At 42.7% G+C, this 26335-nt stretch overlaps 1 protein-coding gene across 3 annotated transcripts; it reads right to left on the bottom strand.

Moving 5' to 3' along the window:
- Positions 1-18622: 18622 nt before the first annotated feature.
- LOC122064728 lies at positions 18623-20624 on the bottom strand. 3 transcript variants are annotated; one of them, XR_006135811.1, is made up of 5 exons: positions 19962-20624; positions 19726-19887; positions 19321-19658; positions 18885-18953; positions 18623-18801 (listed from the first exon to the last, which is right to left on the bottom strand). XR_006135811.1 is itself a non-coding variant. In XM_042628485.1 (4 exons), the coding sequence occupies exons 2-4, from the start codon at positions 19260-19262 to the stop codon at positions 18724-18726; spliced, it is 393 nt and encodes a 130-aa protein (XP_042484419.1). In that variant the 5' UTR covers positions 19263-19887; positions 19962-20624; the 3' UTR covers positions 18623-18723. The 3 variants fall into 3 exon arrangements, 1 of the variants encoding a protein (XP_042484419.1); XR_006135810.1 differs by having other exon boundaries at positions 19017-19658; XM_042628485.1 differs by having other exon boundaries at positions 19017-19887.
- Positions 20625-26335: the final 5711 nt, after the last annotated feature.

Below are 26335 nucleotides of genomic sequence, written 5' to 3' on the forward strand. Positions count from 1 at the left end.
CCTAGCCCTCCCCTCGCCTATCCCCAACAGAAGCTCTGTCAGAGTGCCACATGATCCTAAGCCCAAAAATGGCCTTCCCTAGCTGAAGCTCTGTCCGAATCCAAATCTGGAAATAGCCTTCCCTAATCAAAGCTCTGTCCGAATCCAAATCCAAAAGTAATTGTTCCTAGCCAGAACTCTGTCTGAATATCATCATAGTCAACATCTCTCAAGAAAAGAAGTAAGAGGTCAATACCATCTTCCCTTGAGCCAAGAGAACACGAAAGGCAGTTTGAGCCGGAACTAATCAGGGGGCCCACCCCTCTTAACCCAAAACAGAGGTTAAGTTCATGTATATTCTCAATTATCATTATGTAGACTTTATATAGACCTTTTTTTTAGTGTATATAGTAGTTTGAATTCAATTAATGTATATATGTATGATAACTTAGCTATGCATGTGGAATAGTAATAATTATGAAAAATGTTCGTTCGTAAGCATCTAGTAGGAAGACCGGTCGAAGTGGGTAGATTGGGTGCCTAACACCTTTCCAATTCTACAACCTGACACTTACCCTAAATCTCTGGACCAGACCAACTTTCGGGCCCTTTTCTCAGGAATTGGGCCCACCCCCGGTCCTAGGCCCATAACCCTAGGTGGTGACTCCAAACCCCCATTTGTATGATCCCGATCCCCATATTGGACCATCATCAAACCCTTGTCTCAAATGATGAATTTTACACTCTTACGAAATAGGCCTCAATGAATCTCCGATCGATGATATGGCAGTGCAGGGCCCGTAAGCAAAGCACACACAACACATGCTTTCCCTCACATTAAAGAGAAAGAGAGGAGAGAGGACAGGATGTAAATCCATTTTAGGCCGCTACCCTCACAGGCAGATGATTACTCTACAGTAGAAGAATTGACGGTGGCTGACTGTGACTGAGCAGGAAGATGGACCATTCTCCGAGTCCTCCACTGTAATCATAACTAAGGAAGTGAACAAAAAAGACTTTGGACTCTCAGAGAAGGGAGAAGGTACATACCACAGGGCCCTCAGAGGTCAAGGGAACATAGACTATCTTTGTGTCCAGGAAGGTATTATAATCCATGGTCAGGTCCAAAAAGTCATCATCTCATACTCCCTTAGCAAATTACTTAGCCTTGCCCTTAGGAATGTCCTCTGAACGATGCATAGTAGGAGGAGGAAGATAGGGGACGATGCATCGATCCAAGTCTAACCACTAGGCAGTGAAACGCTCCCCTAGGTACCAAGCTCTACCCTCATGTCTCTGGAATAAGACCCTCTGCCTAGTCAGAGATGTGGCCCACTCCAACTTATCCTTGTTAGGGAACTCGATCAGCTAGAAAGGCTTCCAGTCCACTTTTGCAAAGCAAAAGATCAGTACTTCAGCAAAAGTGAGTAGGGAAACCAGAAGAATAAAATGAAACGCACCATTATGAGACCATTCAAAAGAGAATGGGCGGTGGATCCTCTCAGAAGGGCAGATCATCCCTTCGAAACCTATCTTTCCTCCCATATCCTATACGTCAGGAAGAAAAGCTCGTGGGGACTATGGAGATCTGGGCACATGAACATCAAGTGCTCATAAATCTAGGGTTGTTCCATAAAATCAAAAGGCAGGTTAGCAAAAATATGCACAGTCAGGAAGAGGAAAAAGATACGAGTAGAGGAAGATACCTGGATGATGTAGCCCACGCCGCATATACCACGGTCCTCGTATGATAAGTGATATAGGGTCCGTAGTATTTAAGCATAAGCCACTCTGCCCTAATAAGGTGTTCAATCTCCTCGATGTTCTGGAAAAGTTATGCCAGGTGGATGTCCACATCACCCCGAAAGTTGCTAAACAGACACTGCCCCATAGCATAAAGGATGAAAGAGCAAAGGCACTGTAAGTCTCGATGGGGTTCATGCAGCCTTACGAAGTAGTCCACCTCCGGTCTGAAATGTTTGCCAACTGGATCATCTTCTGGGCCGTCCTAATCCAGTCAAAGCAAAGAAGTCATCTGGCTCCAAGGACTCGAGCAGAGTAATGGGTCGACTACCAAAAGGGACCCCAGTCAAGGCACAGAAGAAGAGGGGTGTGACCATCATCTCACCTACAATGAGGTGGAAGGAATGCATATTCGGCCACCACTGCTTAATCAGGGCCTTCATCAGCCCCGAGTCCAAATTCTTGGTCTCTAGCTTGACCGAGCGATGCAGGTAGGTGTTGTTGATCCTACGTATCATCCCCACAGGAAGCACATCGAACCAATCCTGGACCCATTGGGGTACCCGTACCTCCCAAGGTTCGGGAAACCGCCTCTAGGGGGCACCTAAATAATAAACAAATTTCTAATAAAATAAATAAAAGAAATTAAATGACATAAACAAAAAAGTAGAGGACTTACCCACATATCCCACGCAGAGTTGTGTATGTGCCCCTGCGTGCCTAAGAATGTACGCCCCCGTGTACTAAAAGGCACGCTCCTCTACTCCCTGAGCCTAGCTAGACATGCCTCTTAAGACCCGACCCCCATGGGTCCTCTTCCTCCCTCTCCCAAACATAGCTAAGGATTAAAAACAAAAAAGAAAAAACTCAAAAAACTTAGCAAAAAAATCTCACTGAATAGTAAGTCACAGTCAAATGAGTGGGGACCACTCTTTTTATAAGAAGGCCTCAGCCGTCGTGGCCCCACGAAGAACTCGCGGCCCTGCAACAATGGCAGCCCGCAAAAGGTCTACAGCCCCATGAAGCATGGTGGCCCCACTGGCATACAAAGAACCTCCACCCATGTTTGGAAAGCTCGACGATTGTCCCATAAGATCCTCAGTTGATTGACATTGTGATCTAGCACGACTGCCGACTTGGTCATCATGGATAGAGCCATTTCCTGGGCCAAGAATCTTTTCAAATCTCGGAGTTCAAATTTTCAAATTCAAGAAAATTAAAATCAGGGATTTTGAAAAAACCCACTGTGTCGGCCCTAAGTGCCCAAGTCCATTGCACTAGCCCCAGAAGCCTAGTTTTATTTGCATCAGACCCGAGTGGTCCTAACTCATTCTATCTATCCTAGGAAAACCAAGATCAAGATACCCTATCCTATGGTTCGAGAGACCTAAGACCAAACCCCTAGACTAGTCCATGGAGACCTAGCCCAGGAAAACCAAGATCAAGATGCCTGGTCCTATGGTCTGACAGACCTAAGACCAAACCCCTAGCCTAGGAAAACCAAGATATGTGTTTGCTAACATCTTTTGCAGGGAGGACTTAAATCTCTGCAGACGATGACTCAAGAACAAAATCAGATATTGACAACTTTTGTAGGGAAGGCTCAAATCATTCCAAACGATGGTTCAAGAACCAAATCAAATTTGAAGAATGGTATGGAAAAGGATTGCCGAACCAAAATCAAATTTCAAGAGCATCATGAATAAGGATTACCACTCAAATTTTAGGTCAATTCTAACATCTTTTGTACGGTCAAAAGAGCTCAAATTTCTCCCCTGCAATCAATGATCCAAGCAAGACCCTAAAACTTGAAGTAATTAAAAGATATTACTTTTTGCATTTGCAACTCCATCATCCTTGAGCAAGATGACGAAAGTAGATGCTCCGGGTGACAAATTGTGATCGTTCTTTTCTTCATCCTTTGGCTATGGCACAGGCCTCGGCTAAAGAGGGGCATTCTACAGACTCCCAATTTTGTCACCCTCCCCGGCTATGATAACTCACGAATCATGGACACGGCCATTTACTTCCAATCTATAGAGATGATTGACTAAGGTGGTCTAAACCCCAAAACTCTGGCAACCCTAGAATTGGAGAAAAGAAGGGTTTAATTATGACATGGCATATACGAAGGAATCATGTCGAATTTGACTATACATATACATAGTGCTCAAAAATACGATTCCAAAGATGTATGATACGTCAAAATCAGAATGTTAAATCGCCCACAATCCTCCCCAAAAAGTAGGACCCCCAGGACACCCTCAGATTAGGATCATCTATCGTGGCCCCACAAATCGCCTGTGGCCCTGCGAGACTTGCGACCCCATGAAGAACTCGCAACCTTGTGAACTCCTTAGTAAAAATCCAAAAATCACTCCTTGGGATCCAAAATTGTATAAATAGTGAACTATTTAGAATACCAAAACACACTTGGCTGGTATACCTACCCCCTCTCTTGGGTGAGTTGATCCCATCCTCCTCTTTCCCTTGTTGGCACCCTCTCTAGCCCCTTTCTTTGGCTTATTTGGCTCTTCTTCTGATGTTTAGATTTGTGGGATCCATGGTAGGATGCCAATTACTTAACCCATTGTCTAATCATATTTTGAAATGCCCTAGCCTTAGTCTTCTATTAGTCTTTCCCTAGCTGAAGCTCTATCGAAGTGCCACCCAAGCCTTAGCCTTTTAGTAGCCCTTCCCTAGTGGAAGCTCTGCCAAAGGGCTGCCCAAGCCTAGCCTTCTATTAGTCTTTCCCTAATCGAAGTCCTGCCAAACTACTAGCTTGGGAATTTCTCTTCCCTAGCTGAAACTCTGTCCAAATATTCGAAGACCACCATGGTCAGCATCTCTACAAAAATGAAATTGGAGGTCCAGACCACCTTCCCTTGAGCTGGGAGAGTTTACAAGAAAGTCCACATCTGCACCAATCAGGAGCCCAGCCCTCTTGAACCGAAACAGGGTTTAAGCTCAGGTATAATCTCTCACTTAAATTAGCATAATGTAGATTCTTTATTGCCCCTATTTTAGTGTGCATCTGTTATTACCTTTTGTTAATGTATATATGTCTCATAATTTAGCCAGGTAAGCTTTCTTCCTCTCCTTCCTCTTCTTCTTCTTCCTTTCTCTTCCCTTTTCAACTCTTCTTTCCCTCTCCCATGTTCTGTACAAGTGAGAGGTGAGAAATGAACTCACCTCTCTTATTTATACTAAGTTGTGTCCTTAGGGCTTGTTTGGTTGGCCCATATCCGATCGAATTGGGTTATTTCACGATTCGAGGCACGTGGGCCCACATCCTTAGACTCATATGGAGTACAATTCATAAGGACGATGTGGGAGAGTGTGTGGGGTCATTCGGGATTTTTCACGATGCGGGTGGTGGGACCCACGGGCATTGGAGGCCATTGGACAGCATAAGTGGCCACCCGATACTGCCCACCGGATCCAGGCCTAGTTGCTTCCAGTGGTTAAGATAGTTAGGTGTCTTGATTGCTTGTTGTCCTCTAGTTGGTCTCCCATAGGTGGTTACCCTAGGTGTTAAGTATGGTCTTCCGGCAGTTTTGGAGGGTTCCAGGATTTTAAGTGTAGGAGTGTTAGGCCATTTACTTCATCCCCTACCTTCCCAAATACACCACATTCATCCCCTACCTAAAAACCCTGGAAACCCCGTGCAGGAGAGAAGAGGGTCCAATTTTGACTTTTTATATACGAAGGAATATAGTTAAGATGACTATATAGATGGATAGTGCTCGGAAATATGATTCCGACGATATATGGCACATTAAAATCTAACTATTGGATCTCCCATGATCGTCGTCAAAAAAATTAGTGATCTCGAGCGTCCTGTGCACGCTGGCCAGCAGGCCAACCCACATGCAGGCTACACGCTGACTACTGCCTAGCATATGCCTGTTGCCTATGCCAGATGCCCAGCCAGCCCTACCCACATGTGTGTTGCGTGCGCTAGCCAGTAGGCTAGCCTACAGAGCCTCGCACGGGTGCCCCCGCATGATGTAGCCAACACCCCCGTAAGACGCAGCCCGTGCCCCTGCATGACCTAGCCCGCACCCCCGCACGACCATGCTCAGGTACCCGCAAGCTGCTGCCAGAACCCCCTCTGGCTACTGCCCACACACCCGTAAGCTGCTACCAGTGCCCTAGCTGGCTGTAGCCCCACGCCTGTGCCTGTTGTTGCCCAGCCCATTCCCTTGCTGTTGCCTATGCCCATATGTGTACTGCCTCGCGCACTATGTTTTGTACACACATGCTGCCCCATGTGCCATATGCCGCACACCAATGCCACTTCCCACGTGCCATGTGCTGCACACCCATGCCATTACTAGCACACCTTGTACACATTACCTGCCCTCCTGGGTGGCCTTGCCCCGTACACTTTGGCCCAATATTGTGCACCGCTATCAATGGCCGAGATTGGCATTCCACTGGCCCAGTGGGTGAAGAGATTTCCTCTCCACCCACTTGAAACCAAAAACCCACTTTTTGGCTAAGAATTCTCTCCCAAAAAAACCCCTTTTACCCATTGGAAAAAAGCCCTCTTCACCCATTTTAGTCCAAGAATCCCTTCTACCCATTAGAGAAAAGCCCTGTTCACCCACTTTAGGCCAAAAACCCTCTTTTGTCCATTGGTTAAAAATTCTCTCTCCTCCCCATTGGCCCAGAAATCATATAAATAGCCCCTCCTTTGGATTTTACACACAAAACAACCCACCTCACTCCATAGTAGTGAAGCCCTCTCTCCTCCTCCCCTCCCCCTTTTGATTTTCTTTGGGTCTTCGGAGCGATTTTCATCAAGATCTAAAATCTTGTTCAGATCTTCGAAGTGTCCTTCGGGACTTTGAAGATCTTCAATATCCAAGTTTTTAGCCCAATTCAGGTTTTGCCAAAAATAGTATGTTCTTAGCCTCCCCCTTTGAGTGTTCTTGGTTTTTCCCAGAAATAGAAATCCCTCCCACCATGAGATTCTTCGGGTCTACGAAGAGATCTTTGTCAAGATCCAAAGTTCTATTCAGATCTTCAAAGTGTTCTTCGAGGCTATGGGGATCTTCAATCCATTTTTTGGCCAATCCGTTTCTTTCCAAAAATAGCAGTTCCTAGTGGAAGTTCTGTCCAAGTGCCCTTGGAATCTTTCCAGAAATAGCCATTCCCAGCGAAAGCTCTACCGAAGTGCCACCTCAACCTAGCCCTCCCCTAGCCTATCCCCAGTAGAAGCTCTGTTGAAGTGCCACCTCAGCCTAGCCCTCCCCTAGCCTATCCTCAGTGGAAGCTTTGCTGGAGTGCCACTTCATCCTATGCCCAAAAATAGCCTTCCCTAGTCGAAGGTTTGTCTGAATCCAAATCCGAAAATAGCCTTCCCTAGCCGAAGCTCTATCCGAATCCAAATCTGAAAGTAACCATTCCTAGCTGAAACCCTATCCAAATACCATCATAGTCAACGTCTCTCAAGAAAGGAAGTTGGAAGTCAAGACTATCTTCCCTTGAGCTAAGAGAACACGAAAGACAGTTCAAGCCTGTACTAATCAGGGGCCCATCCCTCTTGACCCAAAATAGGGGTTAAGTTCAGGTATAGTTTTTCAACCAACTTGTCATCATGTAGACTTCATATAGACTTATTTTAGTGTATATAGTAGTTTAAATTCAATCAATGTATATATGTGTGATAACTTAGCCATGCATGTGGAATAGTAATAACTGTGAAAAATGTTTGTTCTTAAGCATCTAGTAGGAAGACCGGTCGAACCGGGTATATTGGGTGCCTAATACCTTCCCAATTCTATAACTTGACACTTACCCTAAATCTCTAGACCAGACCAAATTTTGGGCCCTTTTCTCAGGAATTGGGCCCACCCCAGGGTCCTAGGCCCATAACCCTAGGTGGTGATTCCAAACCCCCATTTGTATGATCCCGATCCCTGTATTGGACCATCATCAAACCCCCATCTTGAATGATGAATTTCACACTCTTACGAAATAGGCCTCCATATATCACCGAGCGGTGATACGGCGGCGCGGGGCCCGCAAGGTAAGAACCCACGACACCCCCGCCTTCACATAAAAAGAAAGAGAGGAGAGAGGATGGGATGCAAGTCCTTATACCCCAAAATGGAAGAGACATGTCTCATCATCTCCGGCCGCTACCCTTATAGTGGTGACTCCATTAGGGATAAATGTCAAGCTTCCGATACTAGATGCTACCTTTAAATGCAAAAACATTTTCCACCACATTTGTTTGAAAACATATTTAGCTAAGCTCATGTTTGTAATTGTATTTGCTAACCGTATCATGCATTGTGCTCGAAGTGAAATCATTTGGTGAGGGACTCCCTGTTATGCCCACAACCTCGGAGAGGTCAGCTCATGTCATGGAGAGTACTCTGAGAGCAAATGATACTCGCTTCCTATACAAGGGTGTGGGGTATTATTAAATGGTGAGGATGTTCATAATTGTGCCAGCACCCTTAGGGAGGTCCTTGCACTTTATGACATTCTAAGATGAATAATGGTATTCCCGCATTACGCTTTTGCACACAGTCACTCACAGTTCCACCACCCTGTGGCCAATTGCTTAACCTCGTGTGTAGTCAAGAGTAATGGGCAAGGAAGTCACCCCCTAATCTCTTACCTACGAGTATATCAAAAGGATCACGTACCTTGCATATATAGATCCTGTTAAGGAAGCATTGTCGGTCCTATGGCATCCACTGCATGCTCAGCTAACTGTAGAACTTGTTTGTGGTCTTGAAAAGGAATGTTCTGACATTATATTCCCGTCATAAATAATTGCTTTCCTAAGTGGGTTTTGGATAGAAGGTGTCCCTCCTCCTTAAGAAATACGTGACTTAGGGGGCAATCCCATCAGAGTCACATAAAGTCCCGAGAAGTCTCGAGAAGATCAGGAGGAAGGACACGTAGTGGGTAAAAGAGCAAGGAAAGCATGACTTTATTACATGGAATGTCTTATGGGAATATTCTCGATAAGCCATTTGTATGAATCTCCCGTTTATGACATTGGGTGGACCAAGGGCGTCAAACCCTATCCACCCCTATCATTAAGCAAACTAACTTTAGATGGATCATTGGTTGTTAATCTAGCGAATATGTGAACAAGGGGTTGAGAATCAAGAATGCTAAAACAAGCCACTTTTGGTTCAGGCACAATTCCACACCTCAAGTATTCTCCGCAGTCCCTTTGGAGACGTCAGGGTAATCGTTTGACTCACCTAAGTCTAGTGTCACCTCCATCATCTCTCTAAGATTGTCTACTATCGAATGATTATAGCCCAATTAGTATGGATCCACACGACTCTAAATCACCCGAACAGGCCTGGGTCTATCCTGTGGAGACCTTGCAGATAGAAATGGCTGAAGTCAAGAGAGGGATAGTCAGATATTGCATGCACTTCAGAACCCTCCCAGAGCTGATCCAAGGAATGAGCCGGCATAGGCTATGGGAGATGTGGAGCAGAATGAAGCTACAGGTTATCGTGGGAACTCTTCTCGAGCCGATTCGGGAGAACCAGAGCAAATCAGACCAACCAGTTAAAGAGGATCTTCACCGACCCTTCCAAATCGTCAATAAGGGCCTATTCCAGGGTCCCTCCTCCTAGGGTAGTAATTGAAGATGAAGAAGAGGAATTTACAGCACATGTCCGAATGAAACCTCTAGAAATGGATAAAGAAAGGGACATCAGGGAACAATTGGAAAAGTTGAAAAATATGTTTTGAGCAGGGAAGAGTGCGGAAAGCCAAATAGTAATTTCAAATAAAATGAGTTTTTTTTCTGGGGCAAGGATTCCCGAGAAATTCAAGTGGCAGGCCGACAGGTTTGATGGGTCAAGAGACCCCAAGGCTCATCTCAAAGTCTTCCTCAGCATCACCAAGTCATGGCAACTTGCAAACAACCAGATGGGGCAAGCCTTCATACTAACCCTATCAGGACTAGCACCAAGGTGGCTCACATAGTTGGAGTCATCCCAAACTCATAATTGGACAACAGTGGTTAAAGCCTTCACCAATAGTACTCATATAATACTAAAGTGGATGTGAAACATTAGGAGCTTGAGACACTAAGACAGTAGCCTAGAGAAGATTCACCACCTTCTTGAAGAGGTTTAAAGATAAGGTCGCCAAGATGGTGGATCAGCCTTCATAAGCAAAGCAAGTGGAGATGTTGATAGAGAACTTTTCAAAGCCCTATTATGATGTCCTCTACTATCAACTTTTACAAACTTTTGATGCCCTAATAGCCACCGGCACACGTGTGGAAAATAGAATCCTAAGGGAAGCTCCGTATCAAGGATCCTCCCAAGATGCAGGGAAGAACACCAGAATTGAAAGAGGAAAGGGTCTGAAAACTAATGTGGTGAGTGCAGTTCAGCAGTCAGTCTCACCAGCCACTTCTTCACAACCATTCATAATACAAGTAGATGCACCCTCTCAGAAGGCCCCTCATCCAAGAAGGTAATTTTCTGATTTGGGAATGCCCGTAACGGTAGTGTATGAGAAGTTAAAGAAACAAGGATAGCTAGGGACGATGGCTCCAAGAGTGATTAGAAACCCTCCTCCAGCTTGGTATAAGGATCATGAATATTGTGCTTACCACACTTAGAAGGGGTACAACACTTAAAGATGTTTGGGTTTACACCATGTAATTCAGGACTTGGTAGACAACGGAACCATTGAGATCAGGGTGAAGCAACCTCCTAAGGTTAACACTAATCCACTCCCCGATCATGTGAACAATCTAGATGAAGAAGCCATAGAGAGTGACCCCGCTCAACTCATTATACCTAGACAATGGAAGAATCATATGAATGCCTGTGCTTATAGGAAACTTATGAGTTAAAGGGCCAGAGTCATGAGGACCCCCAAAGGAAAGGAATCAGAAGATCGGACTCCCGCCATTCAACCTTCCTCATCAACAGAAGAATCCACCATACCTCCCACCTTCACCATATTACCAACCTCCGCCATATCATCAACCTTCCCCCCACCATCAAGGAGAAGGAATCTCCTCATCCTATCATCCCCAATCTTCATATGCTACCTCTCACATTACATCATCTTCATACCATCCTGGTTTATATCCCTCATCACCCTCATACCAATCCCATTCCCAAGGTTCGGTATATAACCTAAAAGAATGATGGACGGACGGGTACAATTGGAAGGATATGCTTACGCCACCAGACTCCCCAAAGATGACTTCATTAATAGGGTCAGCGAATGCATTAGGGGAAGACCAGGAGAGTGATCCCACTTCTCTAATTCAGTCTACTTTATCTTTAGAAGATAATCCAGAGGTAATTAAAGAGGTTACAAGTGATCTTCTCAGAGTAGTAATCGCATTGGCCATAGGGGAACAGATCAAAGAGCACACCTTTATAATCCACATAGGGAGTGGCACAGAGTATGATGAATCAGGACTGGTCCAACTTTGAGCCAGTGATGTCAAGACCATCCCTATGAAAATCTTTCAGTCCATACACTCTGAATACTACGAGTGTTTGGATACAGGAGAATTTGATGGTCCAGAAGAATGATGACGACGACAATGAGGATGAAAATGAAGTTGAGAAGGATGGAGATGACTCTAATTCTCAAAAGGATGATGAGTATCCAAACTGGGATGACTACCAAGGGCCTTGGTACAATGATAATGATGATGAGTTAGAATATTACTCACCAGACCACCAGACATGTTTCTCAGTCTATGCTATCGGTGGTGATGACCTAATAGCTGATCCAACAGGTGGCATTTACCTCAATGTGTTTGAGTGCACTTCACATAACTTTTCTTCCATCTCTAATTCAGATTTTGGTTCATCCAAATAAACTTGTATCGGCTCTCTAGAGGATGCAAGAAAGAGTGGAAGAAATTGACAACATGCTGGGTGAAGTAACTATCGGTGATTGTTACAACCATGAGCAGTTGAATTATCTGAAGGAAATAGGGCCAGACAATACATTCACACAGGTAGTAGACACTGCATTCCAACAGTTTTCTAATGCAGTCAAAAAGTTACGAGCTAGGGCTATGGATATTTGTAGAGGACCTCAACTTCCCACCCCAAGCAGGGAAGGAGAATTAGAAGAAGAGGATGACCCCATGGTAGGGATAATCATCATAACAAATAGTGATGATGAAGATTGTTATCCCACTAAGATTATTATAAAGAAACCTGTCAACGTGATGGAAACTAGAAGTGAAAAAGACTACAAGAGTAAGTCTCTAGCAATAGAACAGTCAAGGGCTAATGAGGCCGGAGCTAGCAGCTTGAAGAAAGAGCCAGAGAACCCAATCTTGGCTCAACCTAAGAAGTCCCAAGTGAATATCTCAATTTGGGGATTGTTAATGGCATCCCCCACACACCATGAAGCGGTCTTGAAGTCTCTCACCAATGTACAGGTGTCAATCGAGATAAATCCAGCACATCTCACATATCTAGTAGGGACATCATATGCGGTGCAATCCTTGAAGTTTTTAAATTTAGAGCTTGCCAAAGGAATCCATCATAATCGAGCTCTCCACATCACGGTAGAATGTCTTGACAAGGTGGTTCCCCGGGTTCTTATTCACAACAGGTCCGCTTTGAATGGGCTACCATTGAGATCGGCAAAGAGTATTGGCATTAACATGGAAGAAATGAGGTCGATTACCCAAACTATACAGGCATATGACAATACTAAGAGGAAGATCCTTGGCATCCTTACCCTTACCGTAAAGATTGGCCCAATGAAGCTTGATATTGATTTCCATGTCATTGATATACCGGTAGCTTTTAACATGCTCCTGGGAAGGCCTTGGTTGCACCATGCAAAGGCAATGTCCTCTAGTCTCCATTAAAAAATGAAGTTCATTCATGAAGGAAAGGTGATCATAGTAGCCGGAGATCCCGAAGTAGTTAATACCTTCGCTAATATTGAAAATGGGGAAGAACAAGACCAGAAAGTCTAAGTAAGTGGTTTTGAATTAGACACAACTTGCAAAGCCATTGCTAAAGAAGTTCCAAAGAAGGAAATCCTAGCTAACTATGAAGCCATTTGGAGTTCGCTAGTGAATCAGATGATGAAGAATATGCAATATTTTCCTGGTATGGAGCTAGGGAAATATCATAAAGGAGTTCCATAGCAGCCTAGTTTGGTGGTGAACAATGGAAAGAATGGTCTCAGGTACACTCCTCTGACCACCAAAGGGCAGAAAGTGCTGAGGATGACTAGGAAGATCTTCGTCTCTTACTACCCTACTCTCAATGGGTATTTTGTAAAAGAAGGAGAGGATTTCCCTTTCTGCAAAAATGTGGAGCCATTGTTTGATGAAACCGCCACAAAGAGGCAACCAGGATTTGAAGTATTTTTCCAAGACTAGTTCGACTAGGTGACTCATGAAGTGGAACAACAGAAAATGCTAGTCAAAGAAAGTGATCAAGATAGTTGCATCACCGGGATAGTAGAAATTACACTAATTGAGATTGGTTCTTCCTCTGGTGACCCTACAACATTGATCCAATCAAATGAGACACCAAGTCCTCGAGTCCTCCTGAAAAGAGAATGGGAAAAGAAGATAAGGCTCACCTGGAGTCTGCCACTTCCCATTGATTTGAAAAGCTACATTTGCTCCCTCCTACAAAAACCAAGAGCCTGAGAGCTACATGAGCTCAAGCCTCGCCCTTTCAGAGGAAGAAGTGCATATGCAAAGCAAAGAAGAGCATAAAGAATGATGGTTTATATGTACTGTGCTCGAACCAACTGCAATTGGAAGGCTCGTGAAGGTGGTCAAAGATGTGATCGAGGTACAAGGATAGCATCCCTCAATAGGCTCAAAAAGATGGACTTTATAGAAAGAGGATTGAGCAGTCTCCACCAATCCTCACCCCTCAAAAAGTTTGGTTTCTAAGAACACGAGGTTGATCAGTTGGTATTTATGAAGAAGCAAGCATCCATCCAAAAGAACCACTGCGTCATTGAAGAAATAGCAGCAACTTTTTCAGAAGGAGAAGAAGACTCTTTGCCACACCTCCTCATCCATCAAGCCACTGAACCGCTCTTGAACTGGACAAGCATTGGGGAAAACTTTGAGTTTGCTCATGCTAATGAGTCAACTAGCCTGAACACTCCTGGAAAAAGCATCAAGCCAATTATCAAATCTGTTGTTTACGATTTCGTGTTAGCCTCCCCTCTCGAGGAGATTCTAGAGTACTTGTATGTTAAGTCTATCACTCCTTCTTTCATTAATGAAATTTCTAATTCCGAGTATGACTTGCCTCATTTTTCTGATTATGATCTTGCACGCTTTGTTATCATTTGTGGATGGATTCTCGGGATACAACCAAATAAGCATGCACCCAGAAAATCATGAGAAAACCGCCTTCACCACTCCTTGGGGAACCTATTGTTATAAGGTGATGCCTTTTGGACTAATGAATACCGGGGCAACTTATCAGAGAGTAGCTATGGCCATATTGCATGATATGATGAACAAAGATGTGGAAGTCTATGTGGATGACATGATAGTAAAGTCAAAAGATCAATAAGGGCATATTCCCATGCTAAGGCGATTCTTTGAAAGAATCAAGAAGTATCAGCTAAAGTTGAACCCTCAGAAGTGTGCTTTTTGGGGCAACAGTAGGAAAGTTGTTAGGATTCTTGGTGAGTGAGAGAGGCATTGAAGTCGATCCCATCAAGATCAAGGCAATTCAACAAATGCCCACACCTCGGACTGAGAAGTAAATACAAGGATTTTTGGGTCACATTGAGTATATTAGCAGATTTATAGCTCAGTTGACTACAATCTGTGAACCAATTTACAAGCTGCTGAAAAAGGATCAACCCACGAAATGGAACAATGCCAACAAGCTTTTGACAAATCAAAGGATACCTCATGAACCCACCAGTATTGACACCGCCGGTGAAAGGAGAACCACTTTTGTTGTATCTGTCTGTGGGAGAATATTCCATGGGCTCATTGCTAGCACAGAAGGAGACAGAAATAGGGGCAGAGCATGCCATATATTACCTCAGCAATAAGTTCTTAGAATATGAGACATGGTATACATCTTTAGAAAGAACTTGTCCTAGGTTGATTTGAGCAATGAAAAGGTTACGACACTACATGGTATGGTTTCCTATCCGGTGCACTTGATTTCAAGGATGGATCCCATCAAATACCTCTTCGAGAAACCAGCCCTAACCGGAAGGATGGCCCACTGGTTGCTTTTAGTATCAGAGTTTGCATCACCTATGTAACTCAAAAATCTATCAAAGGGTAGGCCATAGCCAATCATTTGGCTACCCACCCCACAGAAGATGGAAGATCCTTGGATGATTCCTTTCCTGATGAAGGAATCACAGCAATAGAGAAAGATGACACAGTTAATGAATGGCAGTTATTCTTTGATGGGGCAGCCAATCAGAAGAGATGCCGTGTAAGAATATTGCTTGTCACTCCTGATGGCCTTCATTTGCCTTCATCATTTTGCCTCGACTTTCCCTGTACCAACAATATTGCCGAATATGAAGCTTGTGCTTTGGGACTCAAAACTGCTTTGACTATTGGAGTGAAAAGGATCAAGGTTTACGGTGAATCATCCATCGTCATCTGCAAGACACAGGGAAAGTGAAAAACTAGAGATGAAAAGTTAAAGCCATATCAATAACATCTGGAAGAGGTGGCTGGACACTTTGAGAAGATCTCATTTGAATACTTCCAGAGAGATAACAATAGGTTTGCTGATGCCCTTGCAACCTTGGCTTCCATGGTAGAATGCTACCCTATGGCTAGGGTTCGACCATTCTTGGTGGAAAAAAGAAGCAGGCCCATATATCAAAATTCAGTGAACTCTCTCACTGTGGATGGTCAGTCTTAGTTCTCTCACATAGTGGATTTCATCAAGGAAAGGAAGTGCCCAGTTGAAGCAACTGACAAAGAAAAAAGGTTTCTGAGAAGATTTGCCACCCAGTTTATTCTTCAAGAGGATCTATTATACAAGAGATCCTATGACGGAATACAGTTGTTGTGTGTAGATGAGGAACAAGCTACAACCATCATGGAGGAAATTCATCAAGGTCTTTGTGGATCCCATATGAATGCCAAGATGTTATCTATGAAGATCCTCAAGCTAGGATATTACTGGAACACCATGGAAGCAGATTGTGTAGACTTTGTCAAGAAATGCCACAAATGTCAGATATTTATCAACATCATACATATCCTGCCAACAGAGTTGCATTCGCTCAGTTCACCTTGGCTATTCTCCACTTGGGGCATCGATATCATTAGAAAGGTCAACCCCAAAGGATCCAATGGTTACAAGTTCATTTTGGTAGCCATTGATTATTTCACCAAGTGGGTAGAAGCTCAGTCCTACGCGGACCTCACATCTACTAAGGTGGCAAAATTCATCCAAGAAAATATCATTTCTCGATATGGAGTACCTCAAGATTGATATCAGATCAGGGATCTCAATTCTGGGGCAAAACCGATAAAATCTACACGAAGTTCGGTTTCAAAAGGCATCGCTCTACCACTTACAAGCCGCAGACCAATAGGGTAGTAGAAGCAGGAAACAAAAACATCAAAGTCATTCTACAGAAAATGGCGGAAACATATAAGGATTGGGCTGATAAGTTCCCCCTTGCCTTATGGGCATACCAGACTTTTGTACGATCCTTGACAGGAGCAACCCCTTTCTCTTTGGTATATGGGGTTGAGGCAGTTCTACCTATGGAAATTCTAGTACTATCCCTAAGGGTGCTCCTTAATAGTCAGCTACTTGAAGGAAAGTGGGTGAAGGCCAAATATGATGAGCTCAATTTTCTCGATGAAAGGCTATGAAAGCTGTGGATAATCTGAAAAAATATCAATTGAGAATGGCCAGGGCCTTTAACAAGGATGTGAAGCCCCGCCACATAGAGGAGGGTGAACTTGTTCTTCGAGAACAAAGAGCCCCAATTCATGACCCAAGAAGGAAATTCAGGCTCAATTGAACCGGCCCATTCACTATCAAAGAGATTTTACCAAGCAAGGCTTTGAAACTCATAGATCACAACGGCAAAGAAATACCTGGATTGGTCAACATGGATTAACTCAAGAAATATTATGTCTGAAAGGGTGAATAGCCTGAACTACGTCAGACCTAATTCCTTTTGAGGGATACGTAGGCAACTTGACATGTTCAAGTGCGGTCTTAACCATCTAAAGGCAATAAATTGGTTCCTCAATTAATAACCGAAGTATCTTAAGAGATCATCATAGTTTGTGTCCCCCAAGAATCGCCATTTGGCATTAAAGGCCATTAGGTATCTATCATCCAACCATTGGTCCATCACTTCTTATCCAGGATTTTATCCCCCAAGAACCACCATTTGGCATAAAAGGTCATTAGGTATCTATCATCCACCCATTAGTCCATCAACTCTTATCCAGGATTCCATCCCCTAAAAGGAAATCGCCACTCAGCATTAGTTTATCAATGCTAGTTTGTCCCCCACCCTTGATCAGTTAAAAAAAAAAAAGAGCTTGATGCAACAGTGGTAAAGGCTTGTTTGAGTCATTGGCTAATGAGTAATGCTTTGATAAATCATCATATTTCTTTTGTTTGTGATGATTTCAGGAAAATTCATGAGTTCGTTGGATGAGATGTTGAGGAAATGGACCTTGGACATAAACATGAGGGCGCCGAGATTGCTGAAATCGATCGGATCGGGTGCGTGAAATTACATCATCAGCTACTCCGGCAGGTGCCTTAACACTGGGATGCCAACCTACATGTATTTCGATTTGGATTAGTAGAGATCTACCTAACTCTCGAAGAATTCTGGGTATGTATGCTATCCCCACCCAAAGGCAGGTTGTTCCAACCATCTTTAAAGAAAGATTATTTAGAGAAAATTCAAAACTTCTTTAGATGGAAAGAAGAGGAAGTGAAGTGATTTGTTAGGTACGGGAAGATTGACATTCTGAAATTGGCCCAGATCTTCATCCAATACCTATCAATGGGAGGAACCCATCAACAGAGATCACAAGATGCTTATTTACTTTGCATGATAGCTCGCTATGTTCTTCGAACTCCCAGGCTTGGTGCACTACCCGTGCTAATTGAGGTGGTAAAATAGTTGAAGAAGGGAGGTGACATCATCCCTACGGTTCTAGCAAAAACATTCAAGGGATTTGATGACATAAGCCATGGCCAAAGATTCAGACTAGATCATTATCAAGGGAGTCTTGTTATTTTTCAGATTTGGCTCCTCGAGAAACTGAAGTTAACTAAACCATTAAAAGGAGACCCACTCGAAGCTCTTTGCTACCAAGACAAGAGGGAAGTTTTGGAATTTGACCTTATCACTGATTGGGAGAAGTACCTGCAAAAAAGGATTGTGCAAGATATCATATGGAGGTGCCCAGGGAGGCCACAAGCAAATTTTCTAGTGAAGACCCCTGGCTACAATTATGTCAGGTTGATAGGATTGACTCACATATCCTTTTATTTTCCAATGTACATCGGCCGACAATATGGGCTTGAGATGACAGATCCAAAGGAGTTAGTGAACTTTCACCCACCTCAAGAGCTGTCTCCCCACCTTGTTACTCACCTATCCTATCTATGGTAGAAAAATTGTTTTCCTTTTTATGTAATTCACTTGGTAATAGAATGAGGAAGTATTTGGATTCTTGTGTTATCCCGATTATTCTAATTATGACTTGAGTTATGGAATTGATTATGCCTAAACATTGCAAAAAAAAAAAATATTTTCTTTGTACCAAAGATATGTTTTCATTCATAAGATGCTAAAATAAAATGATGAACAAACAAGGGGGAGGGAAAAAGAAAAAAGAAAATATACATGTGTTTGTGTTTACAGGAAATACACGAACAAATCCCTAATGGGTCAAAAGTCATCATTTGAACCATACTCTGAATCATCCCCATGGAGTATAGGGGAACTCACGGATGCTAGTCCAGTCTGCTTCAGCCTCTGTGTCATGTCCTAAATCAGTGCATCTTGCTGTGCAATTTTCTGCTCATAGGAACTAGCTTGGCTCTCCAAGGTGGCCATCCTCCCATCCTAAGGAATATAGGAAAGGATCAATAAAGAATAATGAAAGAAGAAGGGAAAAAAGAAAAAAGAAAGAGGAAAGTATGAAATACCTTGGCAACCATTGCCTCGCACAGGCCATAATGCATCCTCCTGATCTCAGAATAGACCTCCTGAGACACCTGAGAAAGAGTATATCAGCCAAAGGAAGTCAAGAGTCAATTGAAGGATGATCAAATACTCACATAGTCATAAGGAATGGGCAGCCCAAGGGAAACATCTACATCTGTTCTCCGCTCCAGAAGATGGGGGAGACTTGGGTTGGCCGCATTGGGATAGCACCAAGCAGGGAAACCACAGAAGGGGATGTTGGCTACTACGAGAGACCCACCTGCACTAGTAGAGGGTCCCGCTTTTGAAGGATCAACAGCACTGATGTGCGACCGAACAATAGAAGGGTCTACACATCGTGTTCTCCCCTGAAAGAACATCACTCCAGACCAAAAGAAGAAAGAATTTGAAGGAAATACTCAAGAAAGGGCAATATACCACTGGACCATTAGGACCAAGAGGGGTGCATACTATCTCCTCCTCCAGGAATGCTCTGTAGTCCCTATGCCTGTCAAAAAATGAGTCATCCCATACTCCTTCAGTCAAACTCTCAATCTCGTCCGCACGGATGACCTCTGAGCAGTGCATAGTGGGTGGAGGAAGATTGGGAGAGAAGCGTGACTCGACATCCAACCACTAGGGAACTACTCTCTCTCCCAGATACCAGACGTGGCCCCATATGCCCTGGAAAGGACTCGGTTCTTAGATAATTGTCCAGCCAATGTAACTCCATCAGAATCTGAAAATATAAGGCACTGGAATGGTCTCCAAGTGACCTACAAATCCAAGGAAAAGTAAGCATAGCACAAGATAAAAGGAATTTCAGTATCAAATGTGGCATACCTCAGTGAGATTGTTTAAAAGAGAATGAGTAGTGGTCCCCGGAGGATGGCGTCGAGCCCTAAGCACCTGATTATCTCCCCACCTTGTGGCTATAGGGAAGAAAAATGCCTGACGCTCCCTCTGTCTGGAAGTTAAAATCCCCAAGTGCTCAAAGCACCAAGGCTGTTTCAAGAGATTAAAGTAAGAAAGTGCAATCCAAATGAATGAAAGGAAATAGGTACAAGAAGGAAAATTACCTGGAGGATGAAGCCCGCGTCTTTGAGACCTCGGTCTCCATATGACAACAGATTTAGGGTCCGCAAGAGATATGCATAGGTAGCCCCACCCTAGTCCCAAGAATCTACTGCCTCAAGATTCTGAAAGAAGAACACCAAGCAAATGTCTACTCCCCCTCGGAGGTCACTAAAAAGGCATTGACCCACAACAAATAGCAAGAAAGAATGGGCCACCTATGCCATATTGCCTAGGTTCACCCACAGGCCAGTTCTCCACCATCATGCACTGATCTCCCCTAGACGGATATATATCTGGTTAGCCACAATAGTAAGGCCTGTCAAGTCTGCAAACTCCCTGACAGTCGAAGTCCCAAGTAAGGCCATAGGTCTACCCCCATATGGAATGCCTGTCAAGGCATAAAAAGCATAGAGGCATGATGGTGATCTTGCCAATAAGAAGATAAAAAGAATGAGAACTCGGCCACCACCGCTCCATTAGGGCCCCCACCAGTGCCAGATTGAACTTCTGGGTTTCTACAAGGGCTAACCAGTACAAGTATGATGAATCAACCATCTCCTTCACTCTACGAGGAAGCATCCTGTACCATGACTGAACCATGTTCGGATGGCCATACAGGGCCAAGGTTGGTGGTTCCCTCCCCTCATGCTATTGGAAATAAAGAATATACAAAAAAAAAAAAAAAACAACAACAACAACATAAAGATAATAAAAAAAAAAAAAAAACAAAAAAAAAACAAAACAAAACAAGAATAAAAGATGATCAAAATAATGAATGAAATGTAAAGACTTAGCCAAGAACCCCATACAGAGTTGCAGATGTGGTTCCAACTATTGTGAAGAGTCTGCCCAGAGTACCAATCGGCCAAGCCCTCATCCCTTTGGGAAGAACTACTGTAACCCTCCAACTGGATTTCTCCACAAGTCTTTCTCTTTCTTCTTTCAACCATATTTCTCAAAATCACAAGAAGCCCCAAAAATTTTTCCAATTTGCACAAAAGCCCACAAGAATGTCAAATTCAGTCAAGAACAAGATGAAGATCTTTAAGAACAAGTTGAAGAACTTCAAGAACAAAATGAACAACTTCAAGAAAAACCTAAAGTTTCTAGAAACCCGAATCCACTCACTCACGAATCGTTCTTCACTCAGAAAAGTTAGAATGAGGAATGAACAAAGGAGTGGGGACATTTTATAGGAAAAAATTCGTTTTCCCAAAAAAAAAATTGAGATTCTAATCCCAAGGTGCAAATCAAAGTTTCTAACTACCAAATACCAAATTCAAAGTTATGTTGGTGGTAGTTGCAAATTATTCACATGAGAAATGGAAAGTGAAAATCAAAAGGAAGGTAAAATTCAATTCATGTGGTAGGTAAAAATTATTCTCATGAGAAATGGAAAGAGAAAATCAAAAGGAATGTAAAATTCAAATTCATGTGGTAGGTGGAAATTATATCACAAGAAAAAAAGGAAAGTAAAGGTCAAAATTTTATTAATGAGTAAAAGAATTTCTCATGGTCAACATTCAAGGTAAAAAGCAAAAAGCAAGATCAATGGTAAAAGAAAAATCAATAATAAAGGCAAGATTCCAAATCAAGCTGCCAAAAATGCTCCACCTCAAAAGACTCAGCGGACTTATAAAACAGCTGCAACTCATAACCTTGCCATACCTATGGCAGAATTCATGTGGGACCGTGTCGGTATTTAGATATCTCCTGCTATAATTATGGAGAAAAGGGCCATACATCCAAGGTTTTCCATAAGCCTAAACGATTGACCCCACTACCCCTTGAACAAATCAGCCACCATCTCAGGGCCAGCCTCCACACCAGCCTTATCAAGGGCACCAATGTAATTCACCTGCACCAGGAAACCAAGCTCCTAAGGCTCCAAATAGAGTCTTTTCTCTTTCAGCGAAGGAAAATGCTACCATGGTGATAGGCACCCTTACTCAATTTAAGTTTAAAGTTTCTCCCTATTGATTGAACATAGTACCACGCAACCAGGAAACAATTGTACTTACACTTAAACAATCAAAACATGAACTATTTTTGTTTCTTCTCAACCTGCTTATGCACTTTTTGATATTGGAGCAACACACTCCTTTATATCAAAGAATTTCGCTCAGAAACTATCCTTAACGCCAAGCCCTCTTGAACATAAACTAGTTGTATCTCTACCTTCAGGAGAGATTTTAATTGCCGACAAGATGTATACATCTTGCCCTGTCCAAGTAGGAACAAAAACTCTAAAGGCAGACCTGGTACTACTAGAGATGAAAGACTTGGACGTAATTTTTGGCCTAGATTGGCTATCCACTCATAGGGCAACAATATTATGTCACGAGAAGGAAATCTTGTTTAGACTCGAAACTAGGAAAGAATTTAAATTCTTCAGGATGAAGAAAGACAAACCAACCCCGCCTATCATTTCAGTCGTGAAGGCAAGGAGGCTACTTACCGAAGGATGTCAAGGATTCCTAATGGCTATAGTAGAGGAAAAGAAGGAAATCAAGACAGAGGACATAGAGATAGTCAGGGACTTCCCCGATGTCTTCCTAGCAGACCTCGATGGTGTACCACCAGAAAGGGAAGTTGAATTCGATAGACCTGATCCCTAGTACAGCACCAATCTCAATGGCACCCTACCGGATGGCTCCAGTAGAATTAAGGGAATTGAAGAAGCAACTACAGGATTGTTAGAGAAGGGATAAATTAGACCGAGTATATCACCGTGGGGTCCACCAGTCCTATCCGTGAAGAAGAAAGATGGGACCATACGATTGTGTATTAACTACCGTGAGCTAAATAAGGTTACAATAAAGAACAGATACCCTTTGCCTAGAATTGATGATCTAGTGTATTCTCTAAAATAGATTTGCATTCTGGGTACCATCAACTTTGAGTGAGGAAGGAAGACATACCAAAAACGGCATTCAGAACACACTATGGACATTATGAGTTCATAGTTATACCGGTTGGTTTAACCAATGGACCAGCTATGTTCATGGACCTTATGAATCGTGTCTTTCATTATTACTTGGATCATTTTGTGATAGTGTTCATCGACGAAATTCTGATCTATTCCTAAAACAAGGAGGACTATACTGAACACTTGGAGATCACACTATGGAAGCTGCAGGAGAAGCAATTATATGCCAAGCTGAGTAAGTGCGACTTTTGGCTCGATCAGGTGATGTTCTTAGGTCATGTGATCCCTGTAGAGGGAATTTCAGTAAATCCTACAAAATTCAAGATAGTAACCAAATGGGCTATACCCACCTCAGTGACTGAGATTTGAAGCTTTTTAGGAATGACTGGATATTATAGAAGATTTATTGAAGGCTTCTCCAACATTTCCATACCATTAACCACTTTCACCAAAAAAGTTTAGATGGACGGAAGCATGTAATAAAGCTTTTGAGAAGCTGAAGAGGAAGTTGGTGACTGTGCCTATCCTAACCTTACCTAAAGTGACAGTTGGAATGGTGATCTACTGCGATGCATCCTTGAGAGGTTTGGGTTGTGTGATGATGCAGCACGGAAGTGTTATAGCCTACGCTTCTAGGCAACTCAAAGACTATGAGAGAAATTACCCTACTCATGACTTGGAGTTAGCAGCAGTAGTATTTGCACTGAAGATTTGGAGGCACTACTTGTATGGTGAGAGGTGTATACATAGATCACAAAAGCCTCAAATACATTTCCACTCAGAGGGAGCTGAACATGAGGTAGCGTAATGGCTGGAATTGATCAAGGACTATGATTGTGACATCCTATATCATCTAGGAAAGGCTAATTTGGTTTCTAATGCACTCAGTAGGAAACCACAGGGGCTGTCCGCAGCTCTGTTGGATGAATGAGTGAAGTTGAAAGAAGAGATTGATGACTTCGAATTGGGCCTGATTGTTAGTAGACCTAAGGCCTTATTTTTCCACTTGGTTATCCAATAATGGTCTTTAATGGACCAAATCAAAGAGGGTCAATTGAAGGATGAGAGATTAACCAAAGTTAGGCAGGCGATTCAGGAAGAGAAGGTCACACCATTCAATATAGCCATGGATGGCATCATCAAAATAGGTGAACGACTGTGTGTAGCCACCGATAAAGATATAAGGATGATGATTCTGACCAAAGCTCATAGCACACCTTACTCCATTCACCCTGGGAGCACCAAGATGTATCGTGATCTAAAAGAATGATATTGGTGGGACAATATGAAGAGAGATATTTCCAACTTTGTTAGAAAGTGCTTGACTTGTCAACAAGTGAAGGCTGAACATCAATGACCTTCTGGACTCCTAAAACCATTAAAAATTCCATAGTGGAAATGGGAGTCCATCATAATGGACTTAATCACTGCATTGCCCAAGACTCCAAAAGGTCATGATGCTATATGGGTTGTGGTGGATCGTCTAACTAAATCCTCCCATTTTATTCCCTATTCCATGAAGTATACCGTAGAGACAATGACTCAATTGTATGTTGATCAGGTATTACCATAGAGATTCCAGATTCACCTCTCGATTCTGGAAAGGGGTACAAGAGGCTATAGGAACAGAGTTGAAGTTTAGCACTACTTTTCATCCTCAGATAGACGGACAGATAGAGAGATTAAATCAAATCATTGAAGACATGCTTCGGGCATGTGCTTTAGACCTGAAGGGCAGTTGGGAGAAGCATCTTCATTTGGTTGAGTTCGCTTATAACAACAGCTTTCAAGCGACCATTGGAATGACTCCTTATGAAGCCTTGTATGGGAGGAAATTGTTTTGGGATGAGGTTGGGGAAAAGAAGTTAGCCAAGCCTGACTTAATCAATGAGTCACAAGAGAAAGTCCAACTTATTCGGTTGAGGATCAAGGCAGCCCAAGATAGATAGAAAAGTTATGTTGATACAAAAATGAGAGAACTAAAATTTTTTGAGGGTGATAATGTGTTCTTGAAGATCGCACCGATGAAAGGAATAGTCAGATTTGGGAAGAAAGGCAAGTTGAGTCCCCGGTTTATCGGACCTTTTGCAATCTTGAAGAAGGTTGGAACTATGGCACACCAGCACGCTCTACCACCCACCCTATCTGGAGTACATGATGTTTTCCATATGTCTTTACTCTGGAAGTATGTAACAGACCCATCACATGTCTTGAGTTATGAGTCGTTGCAATTGGACACCAATCTGACTTATGAAGAGTCACCTGTACAAATCCAAGATCGCAAAGACCAAGTGCTACGAAGACGTACTATTCCGTATGTGAAAATTCTCTAAAAACACTAAGGTACTACTGAGGCTTCATGAGAACTAGAAGAGGATATACGGGCTAGATATCCACAACTATTTGGTGAACCAGGTAAACTTTGAATCTAAGTACATACCTCAAATTACTGTTACGCTCAGGCTAAGCTAAGTCTAAGTGTGTCATTCCTTAACAGATACTAGCGACTTAGGATCTGTAGCAATCAAGGGAAGAGAGGAAGATAGGATTCAAGCTATGGATCTTGAGGTAACTTCTTTTTCTCTAGAGAACTTTTAAATTTCGGAATGAAATTTCTTTAAGGAGGGAGAATTGTAATACCCCTAATTGTTCTTTGACTTAGTCCAACCCTGACCGAAGTGATGAGGCAGCTGATGATGGGGCAATCAAAGTCAATGTTTGTAATGAATGACATGGTAGTAAAAATGTAAACTTGTTGACAAAAGTTCAAGATTCTTTGGCCTTGTCACCACTCTATTTTTGGTAAATTTTTATAAATTTTTATAAATTTTTATAAATTTTTTTGAATTGCAAATATTTTTTTTAAGACTCATACCTTTTATGGTAACTATGTGGTGAAGCATAACTGCCTTTTTGGTTGTCGGTCACTTATAGAAACTCCTAATTTGCCTTACAATTTCTTGCCTATTATAAACCATATTAAATATGATATTTTATCTCCCCCCTCACATTATTTCCTTATTTAGTTTATATACTTATGGTTGATTTTCAAACCACCCTACCTATTATGCTAATGATTCAAATTCCTGCAATTACGATTTGAACCTAGATTAATATACTTTTAATTATACTAACTTAGAGATGTCTTTTTTCCCTTCCTTGTGAGATTCAAATCAAGGGGGAGAAATTATCAAATCAAGGGGGGTAAATTGATTATCATTTTTCCCTTCCTCATAAGATTCAAATCAAGGGGGACAAATGATCAAATCAAGGGGGGCAAATTGCATAATCAATGGGCATGTGGGAAACACTTTTGGCATCTCCTCTTAGCCTTGCTAAGAAAATTGGCAAGGGGAAAAGCTGATTGGTCCTTAAAGATTTTATTTCTTCTTTGAATTAGGAAGAGAGCTTGGGAAATAAAAAGAGAAGAGGGTAAGTTGGTAGCCT

This window comes from Macadamia integrifolia, unplaced genomic scaffold, assembly GCF_013358625.1.
Source record: "Macadamia integrifolia cultivar HAES 741 unplaced genomic scaffold, SCU_Mint_v3 scaffold1736, whole genome shotgun sequence".
NCBI lineage: Eukaryota > Viridiplantae > Streptophyta > Magnoliopsida > Proteales > Proteaceae > Macadamia > Macadamia integrifolia.

Coding starts and splice junctions, on each gene's coding strand:
- LOC122064728 (XM_042628485.1), bottom strand. CDS start 19,262: ATGTTCTTTCAGGGGAGAACACGATGTGTAGACCCTTCTATTGTTCGG. Junction 18,954..19,016: donor TGCCCATTCCTTATGACTAT/GTGAGTATTTGA, acceptor ACTCTTTCTCAG/GTGTCTCAGGAGGTCTATTC. Junction 18,802..18,884: donor GCGAGGCAATGGTTGCCAAG/GTATTTCATACT, acceptor TATATTCCTTAG/GATGGGAGGATGGCCACCTT.